Genomic DNA, 17,655 nt, shown 5'->3' on the forward strand with positions numbered 1-17,655 from the left:
CTATATATGGAAACACAAGTGAATCCCTATCTTGGTGATAATCAACTAACTCAGATAGCAAACTGGTTAGATGCTAAATAAATTCTCCAAAAGAGTGTTTTTTGACAGGAGGGCATTTGAAAATCAGTCCTATTGTGTTAACATTTGAAGATTGAGCAAGTTACTACAGGGCAGCCAGCAGCCATAGATTCATAATGAGTAGGTCTTCAGGAGATAATTTGAAGAACATTGGTGAGAAACAAGCTGCATTAATACTAAATTTCTACCCACACAGGTTTCACATTCAAGTCCTCACCTTCAATGGCTGGCTGAAGGTTGCCGAGAGAAGAAGTTCACCTACAGATCATGCCAGAAAGTCTTCTGTCAGCCCTGGGAAAAGTGCATTAATGGGAGGTGTGAATGCAAGCTGCCGTATCAGTGTCCGAAGCAAGTGAACGAAGTCTGCTCAAGCAAGGAAAAAAAATATAGGTCATATTGCCAGCTGAAAAGCATTGAATGTATTCGAGGCTTGGAAAGCTTCTCTCACTTTGGGATGTGCTCAATGGGTGAGAATACAAGTATTATTGTAATGAAGGTCAGAATCCTACAGCCCCTCCTGCTGGCAGGATCTTCCAGTCCCGCCAAAGTCAATGGAGTTTTGAACCACTCACTGCATTTTCCAGCCCTGCCCCACTGTGATAGGGTGGTACAAAATTCTACCCAAAGTGTTTTCTACTTATCACCAGTTGAATAGGAAGATTCCGGCAATTTATGCCAGGCCTTTAGGCGGGTGGGCACACTCCTCAGTAGGGATGGGGGTGGGGAGGTGAACAATCTTTCCCATTGCATTTCATTTATTGGGCCTGATTTTAATTCCTGTTTTCGGGGGAATATTAGGAAGGTAGCACTGTAAAAGGTACAGCGTGACACTTACTGCCCTCTTACTGGCAATGTCTACCTTCCTTGAAGTAGGCGGCCTATTTCCTCTTTGGCCCTTGAAAATGGGTCAAAAGGACTCCAAGGCCATTTCAAGGTAAGTTTGGACACATGCAGCCTAACAAGCCAAGCTGCTGCAAACTGCTCCGAAAACCTTTCCACCTTAATTCCTGTAACAATTCTTTGTGGGTCCAAGAGAAGCACAAATGTGTTACCTTCGCCACAAAAAATAACCCTGTTTGCTCCTTGTTCCCCCACAGCTGACTCCCCACAATTGCCTGCCTCCCCTCCGTGCCCCAACTACACCCTCTAATTAAATTCTGCTATTCAGAGGAACCATTGGATTTCTCAACCTCATCCAGTTGGCAAAATCTGCCATATTTCTCAAACACATGGGAAGCCCACTGTCAGGTACTGAAAGCCAATGCAATCTCTGCAATATTGGGGGCGATTCTCCCAAAAGTGCTGAATTCGTGGAAAAACCGTTCTAGATCACAACTGCTTTGTCAGTTCAACTTCTCACTCGAATCTCCACACTCTGTGCACTGCAGAGGTCCCAATCGTGAATCTAATTAAAAACCCAGGGGGCGGGGCCTATTCACGCCGGAGTTTGACAGTTCCGGAACTCTGCGCATGCGCAGTGGTCCCGATCTGTCAGACTCCCCGTTTGCTGGCCAGCCTGGGACCCCCGCAGTGCTGCCCCTCCAGCCACGGCCCAATCACAGCCCACACAACAATTCCCAGGCCAGCCCTGACCCCCCAACCCCCCCCCCCCCCCCGCCCTGGAGCTCCCCGATGTCCAGTCCAGCCCACCCCCCCACAGCAGTGGCAATCCCTCCCCCCGCCCCCCCGGGTCAGACCTCCCCCCCAGAAGGCAGGCACCCCCCCGGCAGACCACACCCCCTGGCCCACCCCAATCGTTGCCCTCCCTCCATCCCAGACCGATCACCATGCAGAATGGAAGCGGGACCCCCCCCACCCCACCAATTGCCCCTAGATCCCACCCACAATAGGTCCCGCCCCTTGACATTGCCCAAAGGGCAGTGCCAAGGTGCCCCCTGGGCATGAGCACTTTGCCCCTTGGGCAGTGCCAGGGGGCACAGGCTGGCACTGCCAGTGTGCCCAAGTTCAGAGGACACCACCATACCACCCGACCCCCTGGGGGGCCCCTATTGCCCCCCTCTTCATTCCAGCGGGGTCTCCCACTAGTTCCCCGAACGTGGGGAGCTACTCGAAACCCCGCCACAATGAAGTACTCCTGGCGGGGTGAGAGATTCAATTGGGACCGGCAAGTTCCCGAAAATGACATTGAAAACATCTTTAAAATACATTTAAAAAGATTCAAATCACTCACCTGTCCTCCCGCCGGTTTCCAGCGTGGTCTGGTGTCCGACTGTTCTCCGGCTCTGGGAGATGTGCATGCGTTCCCGGCGCATGCACAAATCCCGGAATAAGGCCGATGACGCACATCTCCCAGCCCGACCAGCCAGAAAAGTCGTGGGTTGCGATGGGAGAATTGTTTCTAGAAGCTTCGGCAATCGAAGCTTAATTTCCTCAAACTTGCTGCAGGAGAAAATAATCATTGGGACATTAAAAGAATTTTTTGAATGCTTTAGTTTATCAGTTGTGCAAACATTGTAGCTAGGGGTAAAATATGTATTGTCCTGAGTGTGGTGTTGGGAGGTCATGTGGTGAAAAGCCAAGTAGCACTTCCAACCAGAGTCGGAAAGTCAAAAGCTTGACTGAGAAAATTGATTGGGCTCCTCACCAGCGACATCTGGTGGGCAGCAGACATATTGCACTGATATGTCACACACCCAAAAATTGGCCCTAATATGATGTTCACTCCTTAAGGGCATTAGAGTCAAAACCTGATCCTGATCTAATCTGATGTCCATATGAATGCAACAGGGACCACTAAATATGAAGGATGGAACTCCAAGGTGATTTTATTCCCTTTCTCTGATCTGCTGATGCTGCAATCAATTCATACCAATTCAGCAACACAGACTTGTTCAAGAAGTCAGCCTCGGGTCGGTTTCAAGCTGAGGAATTTCAGCATTGGGAAATGGACTGTCTCCTGGTTTAGGCACCCAAGGGTAGAAATTGGACTTTGTTGCAGGTATATAAACTAGATGCAATAGGGCCCAGTATTGCAGGTCCTGTGCCCCTAGGATACCTGTAAAACATCCAACACAATGTTGAGTGGGCCGTTATTTATCACAGCTGCCTAAATTAGGTGATGTGTTTCTCAAAGATGTAAATGAGAGGGCTCAATGCCAGCTTTAGGTGTGCTCATAGAAATGGCTGAGGCAACTGCCAACTAAAGAAGAGGTTAAAATGAAACATGTATTTTTAAAATTCATTTGTGGGACATGGGCATCGCTGGCTGGTCAGCATTTATTGCCCATCTCTAGTTGTCCTTGGAAGGCAGTTGAGAGTCAACCACATTGCCGTGGCTCTGATGTCACGTGTAGGCCAGACCAGGTAAGGACGGCAGATTTCCTTCCCTAAAGGACATTAGTGAACCTGATAGGTTTTTCCCGACAATCGACAATCAATTTAAAAGGGTTTAAATGAAAACAAAACCTTCTTGCAGGTCCAGGAGAAGCAAGAGTGATACCCAACTTCACAGTGGCCACAGCTGACTGCCCCATTCCTCCTCCCCATCCTCCAACCTACAACCTGTACCACCTCCAGGCTGCTGTTGCGGCAAGTCAGTCTGATATTGGAGTTTCTCAGTTGTATGAGCTGCCCGTGGACAGGCAAATGGACAGCTCTGCTTTGATGCTAACACAGAGTAAAAATCCCTACATTCTGTCGCAATTTCAGAGCAGCTCCCTCTGCTGCACCAAGGCAACAATTTCTGTTCCCTACCTCAGCCGTTCGATGGTCTATCCACTATTTTCCCGGCGACCCATTTTTACCAAATGGCTGTCCCTTGCGACCCACGTCACATGGGATGTGTAATGAAATACAATCTTTCCACTTTGTACTGACGAGACGTCAGGGTATCAGTTTCAGATCCATTTTCCAATTTATTCAGGCCATATTCCACACAAAGGAAATTGGTGTCAGTATTTTCCTAACTCCTCGTGTCAACATATACATTCAAAATAAATGTCTGAAATCAGACGATACACTCATTTACTGTGCGTGCATCAACCATCCACAGAAAATTGACTGCCGTTTATTTGTGAGAGATTTCTCTTTTAAAATGCATCTTTGGACTGCAGAATTCACCAGATCAACATACTGCTTTTATGTGGAAACTTAATAGGGTAGTCACCAATTATCCCTATCTGTTAACATCCCATCCCTGGTAGGTGGAACATGTCACATCAATAATTGAAGTCTGTGGTTAATGTATCGATTACCCTTTCTCACATACAGCCGTAATTTATTTTAAAAAGTCTCAATGACTGTCCTGTTTTGCAGACGTCATCTGATTTTGAAATTGATTCAACAGCAAAATATTTTTATCCACATGGGAAAAATAATGAGTTAGATTGCGAGATAATGACTATACTTGTCAAACTCTGACGTTATAGCCTGCCTCTATGGCAGGAAATTCGACGCTCAGATAGAGTCCACTGACCAGGCAAGCTGCAGTACTGCAGCCACAGAGACAATCTAAATGGGATTTACCCTACATTTAAAAATACACCTCTCTCCTAATTCTTACCTCTTCCTTTCATAAAGTGCATGTAACTTGAATTGTATCAGACAATACTAAGCTTTTCCTCCACATCTAAAGTCCTCATGCAGGCTCTGTCATCCTCAAGAGGCCCTCATTATCATACCGCCTTCTATAAAATGTGCGCCATAAGCAGAACGTCCCGTGTTTTTTTTAACAGGATCACAGAACACCCTGTAATTTTTTTCAGGATCTCAGAAATCCGGTTTTTTTAACTATAACCATGGAAAATCCCATGTCTTTTTTTAACAGGATCACAGAACATTCTGTGGTTTTTTTTTGAACAGGATCAGTTTCTAGGGCAGCGAGAATATATCTGGCGACCCATTTTCAACATCCTGCAACCCATCTGTGGGTCACATCCCCACTTTGAAAAACCCTGGTCTATCTGAATGAGAACTGAAATGTACCATTAATCTGGGATAGAGATGAACCAAAGCCTCAGAGTTAAAAGGCCACTTTTTAACCTACTGAATCACTCTCAGTAATGATTTGGCTTACCTCGGTCTGTGCAAGTATATTTGTGAACTTAAATATTGAATTTACTTTCTTTAATTTTAGGAAATACTGTTGTGAACAAAACAAACAATATTGTTCTGTTCAATTTCAACTCCACGTTACGAAACTTGCCTGTGTGCGTGAATGAGAAGAAGTGGACAATGCATGAAGCAAATGTTGTCTGCAGACAGCTCAACTTTCACTTGTGAGAATGTACCTTTAAAGTCAAACCAATGTTTGCAAGTGAGTATTCTGTTTTTATAAAGATATTTGATCTGCTGCTACTCACCACCTCGTTCTCTTTTGCCAGAGGAGCAAAGGAAGTTTTACAAGTTACAGGGAGTAAATATCTCCTGAATGTGACCAATTATGTGAAATGGACTACCAGCACACGCTGCAGAGGGTTCGAGACCAGCCTATCAGAATGTTTCCTCCTCACCGACATTGGAACGGCACGGAAGACGTCCAGACATCTTCTGTTTGCTGCGGTTAAATGTTATGAAGCAGGTTTTTAAATTTTCTTGTTATTACACTGGGCTTCGTTAGTAGTGGAATCTAGGGAATGGGGATAGGTGGCTGTGGGCTGTGTACTCTCATATTGCTTGTGTATGGATCATCAGCTGGCTAGAGCGTAGGGGTGATGTGGAGATGCCGGCGTTGGACTGGGGTGAACACAGTAAGAAGTCTCGCAACACCAGGTTAAAGTCCAACACTGCTCCTTCTGAAAGCTCGTGCTACCAAATAAACCGGTTGGACTTTAACCTGGTGTTGTGAGACTTCCTACTGTGCCCACCCAATGCTGGCATCTCCACATCATTACTTGGATAGAGATGATTGCTTCTCTCATGTTTCATCTGTTGATTTAAGTGAAGGGGAAAACCAGGCGATTTCTGTCACTGAAGTGTGACCCTCGCTGTTACACTATCCATTCTGTAACCCATCGAAATCCATTCTGTAACCCATCGAAATCCATTCTGTAACCCATACGAAATCTTCAACAGTCCTGTCAGAAAGCTGCCTCAGAGAGTTAGATAAACCGTACCAAAACAATCAACCCCAAACAAACTAAATTGGAATTAACACACATTTCTGCAGGCATAAGCAACACTAGTATCGGCCCCTCCTGACACTCCTTTATCCAATTGATTCTAACCCCAATAACCATGGGTAAATCAGCCACTAGTCAGGTGTATCTGGACTCAATTTACTCTCTGATTACACAATGCATGTAATGTCTGGACTCCAGAGATTACAGTTATCCCCACAATCTACAATTTGATTTTAAGTAGCTAAAAGGAATGGGTTTCACAATTGATTGTTTCTGTAAAGTTGTCACTGTAGGGCTGGTCTTATTTTTCTATGTCATCACGCACACTCTTTCCAGCAGAATAGCTGCAAAGTGACCCATTGACTTCTCCCATCTGTTAGCCTGTGGTGGAGAGGCCAGTTGCTTCCAGTGTCTAATTGTAGTTTGACTGTAAAACAAATTCTTGCCATCAATCATATATCTGTTGAACTTTTATCAACAAAAGCAGGCACATGTCATCAATAAAACGGAATGTGATGCCCCAGTTTACAATAGATTATAATGATCTAAGTCAAGTCACTAATATGCAAAGAGTTTCAGCTTGTCATGGCCTGCTATGTAATAATAGCCATTATCCAGTTGCCCAATCTGATCATTGAGAAATGCAGTAGGATCACGCAGTTGTTTTCGTTTTGCTTTCTACTTCACTGAGACTGTTTCTCTTGTTTGTGTGTTAGATAAGAATTGCACCAACGATGAATTCAAATGTGAGAATGGCAAATGTATTCCACTGGAGAATCTTTGCAATGGCATCGATGACTGTGCTGACTTAAGTGATGAGGCATGCTGTAAAGGTAAATGAATAAGTCAGATCTCATCTCTCCTATGAGGCTATCTCTGGAGGCTTGAGGTATTTTGCAGATGTTCTTGATCTAGCAGCACTTTTAGTTCATTAAAAAGGCTCCAAATGGTAACTGAGTATCATTGCCTCTAATGTATGACATTTGTTTCTACTGATAAAATAGGATGCAACAATTCTTATCACTGCAAGTCAGATATATGTATTCCACATTTTTCTGTGTGTGATGGTGAAGCTGACTGCTTGGATGGAAGTGATGAGAGCAACTGTACTGGTAAGAAATAGTCTTCATAGATTAATGCATCCTACAACTATTGAAGTATATGGCCACGTTTCCATGTAGGTTCAGGAAAACGTGATTTGCAGACATTCATAATGGCCACAGCTATCAACACATTATTGTAACTGCAACAGCATTAAATTGAAAGAAGAGGTGTCCTGTCCATTTCAAAGCAGATTGCCTGTCAATCAATGGAGGTTAGCAGGTGCTTTTTCTTTTACCTTTCAAAAGCAATGTGCATAGACATTGGGCAGGGTTTACTGTGATCCCCTCCTACAGGAGAGTAAGCTAGCAACACTGCTGCTAAGTCTTGCAAATGTAGAGCTAGCCATTGGCTGAGGTGCTGGAAGTCTGTCAAAACCAATAGAACTGTACAACAGCATTAGTCAAAACTAGCCAAAAGATTTAACATATTTTGATTGATTGCAATGAATTTCCTTGAGCGTTTTCAATCTTATTCATTATCACCACAGGAGAAGCACTGTAGAATCCCTGGATAAATGATATGAACACCATTGGCCTGTATCTTCTGATGGCAATAGCTACAAGTGTTTCAACATTTGTTGCTAGTGCATATTGGGACCCTGAAGAAATCCCGACTTGTACACATACATGGTACTTATCTGGAAATCTTTAACTTCTGATGGGCAAAATTAAGCTGCCCCTGGCCACTCTGAGAATGTCTCCGTCACTGACTTTAGTGTTGGAGACTTGGGGCAGGATTTTCTGTGCAACCCATCGCGTATTTCGTGGCAGCAGTGACAGCCCTCCATTGGCTGGTGGTGGGATCTTCTGGTCCTGCCATTGTCAATGGGGCTTCCCTTTGAACGCACCCCTCAATGCCAATGGTGAGGTGCGCCATCGGCAGGATCGGAAGATCCGGCCAGCGCGAACAGTCAGAAAGTTCTGTCCTTGGGCTTGATGCCCTAAACCTATCCAGATATTTATCCCATCTTTCCCCTGCTATTGATCTCAGGAGTAGGATTGGCATAGGGTGATGTATAGGGAAGGCACTAAAACACCCACTGCAACGCACCCAACACAGTCACACTCCCTCCACACCCCTGACATTACCAACATTAAAGTGTCCAAGCAAGAGAAATGCCGAGGAAATTCAGTCCATTGACTCGCTCTGAAAAATAAATGCCACTCCAAGTGTAAATTTACAACCAGTATCAATAATTCGATAATTTTCTTGCGACACAACATGTTACCTATTCAACCAGAAACAAATGAGAAACCTTTGTTACTGCAAAACATTTCCTGAATAGAAGCACATGCTAATCTCTCTGAACAGCATCTAGTTGGCAGCATTCAGTCGCATGATCCCGGGTTTCAGAGACCGAGCCAATAAATTAGAAATAAAAACCGAAAATTCTGAAAAAACTCAGCAGGTCTGGCAGTATCTGTGTAGAGAGGAACAGAAACTCTTCTCTGGAGATAAATTAAAAGCTGTTACATCCTAGCAGTGCAGTTTTGGTCTCCATATTTAAGGAAGGATATACTTGCATTGGAGGCGATACAATGAAGGTTCACTAAATTGATCCCTGGGATGAGGGGTTGTTCCCTGAGTAAAATATTCTCGAGACTTTAAAAGAATGGGAGGCAATCACATTGAAACATTCAAGATTTTGAAGGGGCTTTATAGGATGTAAGCTGAGAGATTGATTCTGATGATTTGGGAAGACTATAACACAGGGGTACAGTCTTAAGATAAGGTGTTGATCATTTAGGACTGAGATGAGGAGAAATTACTTCACTCAAGGCTGTTGTGAATCTTTGGAATTCTCCACCCTAGAGGGTTTTAGGGTGCTGCAGCGTGGAATATATTTATGGCTGAGATGGAATGATCTTTGATCTCGCAGAGAATCATGGGATATGGAGAGTGAGTGGGTGGGAAAGTGGAGTTGACGCCCACTGGCGGCCATGTTTGTATTGAATGCTGGAGAAGGCCCAATGAGCCATAATGGGCCCGATTTTACCATTTTCATTCTAAGTGCTGAATCTGGGCGTAATGCAGGTCCGACTTGGAGATCTGCTTTCCGGCGCCCCCATACGCACTCAGCCACCTCCAATCCCATTCGTGCTGTGGGCGGGGCTTAGTGCGGCCAAAATGATCGGAGCTCTGAACTGCGCATGTGCAGTTAGAAAAAAATTTGAAAAAGCGCGCCCATGTCAGATCGCTCCCGGGCCGGAGAAAGTGGCTCGGGAGCAAAAAGCGGGAGCGATGGTGCACACACACATCACTGTCCCTCTTATCCACCACCCCCACTACCCACACACATCACTGTCCCCCTTATCAACCCCCCCACTACCCACACACATCACTGTCCCCCTTATCCATCCCCCCACTACCCACACACATCACTGTCCCTCTTATCAAACCCCCACTACCCACACACATCACTGTCCCCCTTATCAAACCCCGACTACCCACACACATCACTGTCCCCCTTATTCACCCCCCAACTACCCACACACATCACCGTCCCCTTTATCCACCCCCCCCACTACCCACACACATCACTGTCCCCCTTATCCAACCCCCCCGCTACCCACACACATCGCTGTCCCCCTTATCCCCCCCCGCTACCCACACACATCACTGTCCCCCTTATCCCCCCCCCGCTACCCACACACATCACTGTCCCCCTTATCCACCCCCCGCTACCCAGACTGATCACCACCCCTGCCCCCTCCCCTCCCCACCGATCACCCGCAGAGTGGCAGCGGACCCCCCTGCCCCCCACCCCTCCATCAGAGATCCATCTGCCCCCCCCACCAGTGATCGATCGGGCCTCCCCCCCTCGAGATACATCTTACCCACCTCCCTCTTCCCCCCCCCCAGACAATGATCTGGCCTCACTCCCCCCCCCAAGAGAATGGTCTGGCCTCACCCACCACCCCCCCCCCCCCCCCCCCCACCATACACACCATACAAAGATCTGGCCTCACTTCCCCCCCCAACAATGAACTGGTGCCACTCCCCCCCCCCCCCAGAGAATGGTCTGGCCTCACTCCCCCTCCCCTCCAGAGGAACATCTGACCCGCCTCCTCCTCCCTCCTCACCAGACAATGATCAGTCTTCTCCCCCCACCACCAGACAATGGTTGGCCCTCTTGCTCCCCCCCCAGAGATACATCTGACCCGCCTCCTCCTCCTGCCCCCCCGACCAGACAATGATCTGACCTCACTCCCCTCCTCCCCCCCCCCACGACTGATCTGAGTCAGAAAGCCGTTGGAAACACTGAACCCGCTCTTCAGAAGCTGGAGCGTCTGTTTCAGACTTTTATTGAGCAGGTCCATTACGGCGCGGTTCCGGATTGGCAAATGCGGTGGTAAAGGGGGAAATGCTGATAAAGTTGGGCAGGCAATTCATTAATTCAATTTAAATGCATGCAAATACATTTAAATTGTTGTTGCGCCCGTTTTGGGCGCGAATCGAATCGCCGCCATTCCCGGGTTTCGGTAAAGTGGCAATCTGCACGGATGCAGGCGCGGATCGCGATAATGGCCTCACACCTGACTTTAACAAGATCAAGAGTATGAAATTGTTAATGTGAGGGAAGAGGATGTAGAGTCGTGCATCTGAATAATTGCTGTGAAGGGAACTGGTTTGCCATTGTGCAAGATTCCAAGTTGGAGCCCCCATTTTTTGATTTGATTTGATTTGATTTTGTTATTGTCACATGTATTATTAAACAGTGAAAGGTATTGTTTCTTGCGTGCAATACAGGCGCGGGTCCAATGTCTACTCCTGCTCCTATTTTTTGTATTCTAGTGAACAATGATGCTGGGGATGCCCCCCTCCCCCCACCCGAACCCCTCTTATCATAATATAAGGGTTCTAACAGAATTTCTTTTCCTCTGCCCTTCAGCCAATTTCTCATTCATACCCAAGATTTATCCTGATTCCCCAGAGTTTTGAGTTTGATTAAAAGCCTGTCATGTGAAACTTATTCAAATGCCTTCTGCAAGTCCACATACAGCTCATCTTAAGGTTTCCCACAACTCCCAAGGAGGTGTTACCTCCTCAAAGAAGTTAAGGAGGTTGGCTAGGCAGGACGTTCTCCCTCTGACTCCATGTTGGCTGTTATCAGTTGAATTATGTAAAGAAATTTTCTGATTTTGCACAGGGTATGATTCCAACAGTTAGATAGTCCCCTGGCTCTAATCACGCTGAAGCATGCTGGGATGTTAGTATGGGAGCAGCTCAGGTGTCCACCAATCCACACAAGCTGTCAACTCTCGTGCCTGCTGCCATCTGACAGAGTAATGGGGATTATTAAACAGTGAAAGGTATTGTTTCTTGCGTGCAATACAGACTAAGCAAACCATACATAGAGAAGGAAAGGAGAGGGTGCAAAATGTAGTATTACAGTAACAGATAGGCGTAGAGAAAGATCAACTTAAGGTATGGTAGGTCCATTCAAAATTCTGATGGCAGCAGGGAGTAGGTGGGTACGTGACCTTGGACTTTTGTATCTTTTTCCCGACGGAAAAAAGTGGAAGAGAGTATGTCTGGGGTGCGTGAAGTCCTTGATTATGCTGGCTGCTTTTCTAAGGCAGTGGGAAGTATAGACGGAGTCATAGAATCCTACAGTGCAGAAGGAGGCCATTCAGCCCATCGAGTCTGCACTGATCACAATCCTACCCAGGCCCTATCCCCATAACCCCATGCATTTACCCTAGCTAGTCCCCCTGACACAAAGGAACAATTTAGCATGGCCAATAGCACCCAGAGAAAACCCATACAAATATGCAAATTACACATAGACAGTGTCCCAAGCAAGGAGTCAAACCCAGGTCCCTGGTGCTGTGAGGTAGCAGTGCTAACCACTGTGCCACTGTGCCGCCCAATGAGTCAATGAATGTGAGGCTGGTTTGTGTGATGGACTGGGCTTTGTTCACAACCCTTTGTAGTTTCCTGCGATCTTGGTCAGAGTAGGAGCTGTATCAAGCTGTGATGCATTCGGAAAGAATTCTTTCTATGGCTGTTGAAAATCCCTGAAGTGATAGTGCTATTAACATTAAGTGGAAATGGTTATCATTACGATTAATACACTTCTGTCTTTGTTTTTATAAAGGACAGAACACAATCAAAGATTCTAACACAGGTACGTGGTAATGGCAATGGTTTTCCAGTGAATGTGTGAATTTTCCACTGAGATAATTTTCAACTGTATTTTCAACTTATGTGATTACAATAAATACAGCTGAGACCAAAAGGGCCAGAGACTTGCTTCCAAAACTCTTATGATGATCTCCTCAGCAAAACACATTGGCCTGAATTTTTAGGAGCTGAGGAGTTGGTTGAAGACAAACCCCTACCAACTCCGAGAATCCAGCTGCCATATTATGCTCCAATGCCCGTTGATTGGCATGAGGCAGGACTTCTGCCTCTCAGTTAGGAGGAAGCGAAAGGGCCTCGACTGGGGCAAGGGTGAGCCTCCCATCTGAAGCCCTGTTGATCCCAACATAAAATCGCTGCAAGGTTGAGGTGGGCGGGAACTCAGAGGGAATCCCATCCAGGCAATTTCACAGCCGACCCTCCACCACCTCAGAACCCGCCACAGGGGGAGGGTAACATTCTGGCCATTGTCTGGTGCAGAATAGGGTGATGTAAACCAGATAGGCCATCAGACAGACTGCCGGTTTGTGCAGTCAGTGTATCTCAGAAAGCCCAACAATGCATTGCTTCAATTGATCTCAGCAAACCTGTGGAAGAAATCAGCTAGGCTGCCCACTTTCGATCGCTCTTTAATGATGCTTGCTACACAAAGTGGACAGATGTGCCTTGGGGTGGAGTTTTATGCCCCCTCCACTAGAATGTTTGGGGAAGGCCAATTAACGGCCATTTAAGGACCTCATTCCGGCACTACCTCAACCACATGTGCGGCTGGCGAAGGTAAAGGAAGACGGCAAACCTGGTAGGAAAGCGGGAAGGTGGTGTACATCCTATGGGGGGAGGGGGGGTGGTGTCTCCATGCTCATTGGACCTCCATGATGGTACCCCTACTTTCTTCATCCTTTCTGACCTCGAAACCACCCCCCCCCCCCCCCCCCCCCCCCCACCGCAACCTCGCTCGGATCTTCAATCCCTCCCCAGCCTAAATGCTTGGGTTAGTCTTAAAGTTCAATAAGTATTCATGTGCTTCCTTCCTCGGAGTGTGTGTAGTCCCAGCAGTGGCAACCAGTTGTCTCTGGTGCTGCTGGAACTACAGAGCTGCTGGAAGTTCTCGAGGGCAGAGCTTCCTGTCCCTGAGTGGCAGAATAAGTCCTACTCTTATCTCATTAAGGCCACCACTAGCATATTATCGCCAAGGCATAAACAGATCGAAAGTTAGTGTGCTGCCTGACTGACCTTGTGACCTGGTGTGGAGGTGCAGAATACATCTCCATCTCTCTCAGCCCCTGTAAAATTCATCCCTTATTGTTAAGTGAGGAATAGTTCGCACTCTTCATGGTCAATTACCTTATCATGCTCATTCATTTGACCTTCAGATGAAGAATAGTGACTTCTGGGTGGTATCAGATAGTGGTTGGCACATGCCCCTCACATGTTAAGAGAGGTGGGGAGAAATTGTGAATGAGTCCATTAAGGAAGAAACAAATGTCTTCAGCTTCTTCCCTGGCAATGTACTATTTACCGTCTGAGGGACCCGCAACTTGATGCTGAATAAATAAAAAATAATTGTAATTGTGTAAATCGAAAATATTCCACATTTCCAAAGTGCTGCTGAAAGCCTCGAGAATGTTTCTTTTATTCATTCATGGGACATTGGCGTCTCAGGCTGGCCAGCATTTATTGCCCATCACTGGTTGCCCAATGGCAATTGAGAGTCAACCACATTGCTGTGGCTCTAGAGTCACATGTAGGCCAGGCCAGGTAAGGATGGCAGATTTCCTTCCCTAAAGGACATTGGTGAACGAGACGGGTTTTTCTGACAATTGACAATGGTTCCATGGCCATCAGTAGATTCTTAATTCCAGATATTTTTTATTGAACTCAAATTCCACAATCTGCCATGGTGGGATTTGAACTCGGGTCCCCAGAACATTAGCTGAGTTTCCGGATTAATAGTCTAGCGATGATACCACTCAGCCATCACCTCCCTGATGGAGGTAGCATGTGGTAGCCTGCCCCTTTATGGGGTGAGTTATCGGGGGGTCACGTGACCCATTGAGCCAATTGTGGCGAGGTGCGTGAATCGTAAGCGGGAGTGCCGAGATTTCTGGCAGATGGGGTCCGGGTGTCATGGAGTTCGGAAGTGTTCTTATCTCTGCCAAATATATGGCTCTCTAATGGGGAGAGGCGCGGGGCGATGGGGGCAGGGGCAGGGAAGATCCGCTGCCATTCTGCGTGTGATCGGTTGGGGGGAAGGGGGGTCTGCTGCCTCTCTGCGTGCTATCGGTGGGGGAGGGGGGGGGGGGGGAGGGGGGTCCGCTGCCACTCTATGTGCGATTTGTGAGGGGGAAGGGGGTAGGGGGCCATGATCAGTCTGGGTAGCGGGGAGGTGGGGGGATAAGGGGGTCAGTTATGTTGTGGGGGTGGGGCAATGCCTGTGGGGCCAAGGGAGGCATTATCCGGCCCAGGAGGGAGGGGAACGTTTTTCTATTTTTTTTTACTGCGCATGCATAGTTGAAGGCTCCGATCGGAGCTGCAGGATTTTGGGCACGTTAAGTCCCGCCCACAGGCTTGTGCCGCGCGATTCGGAATCACTGCTATTTTTTCAGGCAGAGTGTGTATGGGGGCGCCTGAGAACGGGTCTAAAAGTCAGATCTGAAACACTCCCAGTTTCAAGTCCGCCCAGCACTTAGAATTAAAATGGTAAAATTGGACCCATAGTTAATTTCCCCTAAATAAACCCCTGTTGGTTTATCTGCCTTGTTGGTCGTCTGATCCGTGCAGCTATTACAGTTTCCTTTGCAGTGAAACGCAGGTCCTATTTGCAGTGACCTGTCAAGTCTGCGTAGCTCTGCTGGGCTACATTGTACAAAATGGAGAAAAAATGTTCAGCCTTATTCCAGTGGGAGAACCAGGGAGACTCGTTTCCGCGGGCCTGCAGTACCATCGGGTCATGCACCCTGGGGCTATTTACACTATAACCCACAATGGTTTTGTTTCCCGTCAGTAGAGACAGAGGACCGTGGCAAACAGCTGCTGCAAGTCCCCCATCCAGCTGTTAGTCAGCCAAATGTTGTTGGCATTACTTGTGTGGACCTTCCACTATGTAGAAGGGAAATGTGCAACTTGAAAAGGAAAGGAACTCATTTGACTTTCCAGTCACAGGATATAGATGAAGCTTATGTCCAGGTAATTAATTTTCAGTGACCAAATTTTCCCCCACGGATTAATTAGGGTACAATTCAGCACAACAAGATTTAAATAAGGAACAAGAGGAGGTGTGCAATAGGCTGCTGATTTACTGCTGCCCACTATAGCCTATTGCCTAAAATAAAAGTAATCCCCATTGTTTTGAGGAGCTGTCTCCAATTTCCATCTCCCCGTGCTGAAAAAAGTGGCCTGGCTTGAACTTGGTGCATTAGTCTTATGAGAAGGCTGAAAATATGCATTTAACATTACCTTTAGAGAGAATCCAGCTCAAGCAATCACTTCCCAAAATATCCTGTGGGCATTCAAATGTTACCAGAGCCACAGACTCCTCCAGAAGATCGAAAAGGCTTGTGGGAGGTAAAGACGCTTTACAGGTATGTCTATAATTCTCATTTCATGACTTTTCATTCTCTCTTGCTCTTCAAGAACATGTGGTAAATGTTGGGTGGAATTTTCCAGCCATTTGGAGGGCTGAAGAGCCTGTTTCCTGTGCTGTACCGTTCTTTGTTCTTTGTTTGTTCTTTGTTTAAGCCAGCTGGACTTTCCGGTCCCGCTGCAATGAAGGGATATTTGGCTTAGCGCCAAATTCTCCATCCTCGCTTTCAGTGACAGTAGGGTGTGAATGGCCAAATTTTTCCAGCCATTGACTTTGTGCAATTGTGTAAAATAGTTGATCATGAGTTAGCAGCCGTGTTACATATCTCCCGATATGAATTTCATTGCCCTCCAGGCAACTACTCCATCACCAAGAGGTCACTGAGGAGGTCAATGCCTGAAGCCTAGCTCCCAGGCCACTGCTGCAAAGTTGAAAGTTCAATGGTCTCACCAGCGCTGTTAAGGTAAGCGTTCTCTCTACTCAGATCTTCACCACTGTCTCCTCCCTGCTTCCCTTCACTCCCCCACAATCACCTTGTCACGTAATATTCCACATCCTTCTCCGCACACTTTCACACTCACCACTGCACCTATTGCAATCCTCACCTCCTACTTCTCCCATCTTGCACACTACATTATCAACTATGTGATTATGACAGCACATTCTCTATATATCCCACAAGATGGTCACTAACACACACCCTTATTTCTTGTGCACAGCTATTGTTTGAATGCTGCCTCTGGGGAGCCCAAACCTGTCTGCACATCCTCTCTACCATGGGATAAAATGGGTATGGAGAGTAATAGCCCTGGTGAGTGATAATGTGATGGGATGTAGACATTGTACAAAGTTTCTTCACACCTTTTTCCTCTTTCTCCCTTCTGACTTGTATCCCATCTTACACACACGCTGCCAAACAAATTGGAGCTGCTTTCACCAGATCCTTCTCTCTCTGTTCGGAGTTAACATTAAAACCTGTTCTTTATTCTCATTTCAGGTGTTGAAAGAAATCAAGGCGCCTGTGCTACTCCAAGAGGAGACCAGTCTTCCTGAAGACACATGGTCACTTGTTCCAATCCTAACATGTCCCAGCCTGAAGACTGGTATCATGCATTCTTTTGAGAGCTGATTTGGAAAGGGGTCTTCATGTAGCGAATCACCTGGCACAAGCACATAGAAACTCAGGCAGGAGATTGCGATGCCACAGAGGTCAGCGCACTGGAGAGGAGCTCATGCAGATGCTCAGCTGCAGAGAGTCAGATGGCGTCTTGGAGGACCCAGGATATGGAAGAAGGCTGGCGGGCATACAACAGAATAAAACTAAGTGCACTGGGCAGCCTTGCCGGTGAGCTTGTGCACAAAGTTTCAGAGTAGGGAAGAATCCAGACAGGGTATGGAAACCATTCTGTCCAACATGGGCCTAGTGTCCAGTCACAAGAACATGGTGAAGTTCCCATCATGGAAGCTTGCTGACAACTCTCATAATTGCAACGACTACCACCGTTGAAGCACAGTTGGCTGACTTAGCTCAGGGGGCCAGTTTAGACAGAGGCTTGCAGAACTTTAACGTTACTCCTGCACTCTGTTCTTATGCAGAGCTGTATGAGTGACATTTACTCCTTGGGAGAGAAATTTGCTGTTGTCTCTCGGGATAAATTCACGCCT

At 46.8% G+C, this 17,655-nt stretch overlaps 1 protein-coding gene across 1 annotated transcript in view; it reads left to right on the forward strand.

Moving 5' to 3' along the window:
• Positions 1-17,655, forward strand: part of cfi (complement factor I) — a 70,550-nt gene that overhangs the window by 27,505 nt on the left and 25,390 nt on the right. The window contains exons 5-11 of the mRNA XM_078212966.1: positions 275-545; positions 5,174-5,315; positions 5,421-5,617; positions 6,875-6,991; positions 7,163-7,270; positions 12,364-12,393; positions 15,870-15,988. Of these exons, the coding sequence (XP_078069092.1) occupies positions 275-545; positions 5,174-5,315; positions 5,421-5,617; positions 6,875-6,991; positions 7,163-7,270; positions 12,364-12,393; positions 15,870-15,988 (984 nt within the window). The remainder of the gene's footprint in view (positions 1-274; positions 546-5,173; positions 5,316-5,420; positions 5,618-6,874; positions 6,992-7,162; positions 7,271-12,363; positions 12,394-15,869; positions 15,989-17,655) is intronic.

Source organism: Mustelus asterias, chromosome 1, assembly GCF_964213995.1.
Source record: "Mustelus asterias chromosome 1, sMusAst1.hap1.1, whole genome shotgun sequence".
Classification (NCBI taxonomy): Eukaryota; Metazoa; Chordata; class Chondrichthyes; order Carcharhiniformes; family Triakidae; genus Mustelus; species Mustelus asterias.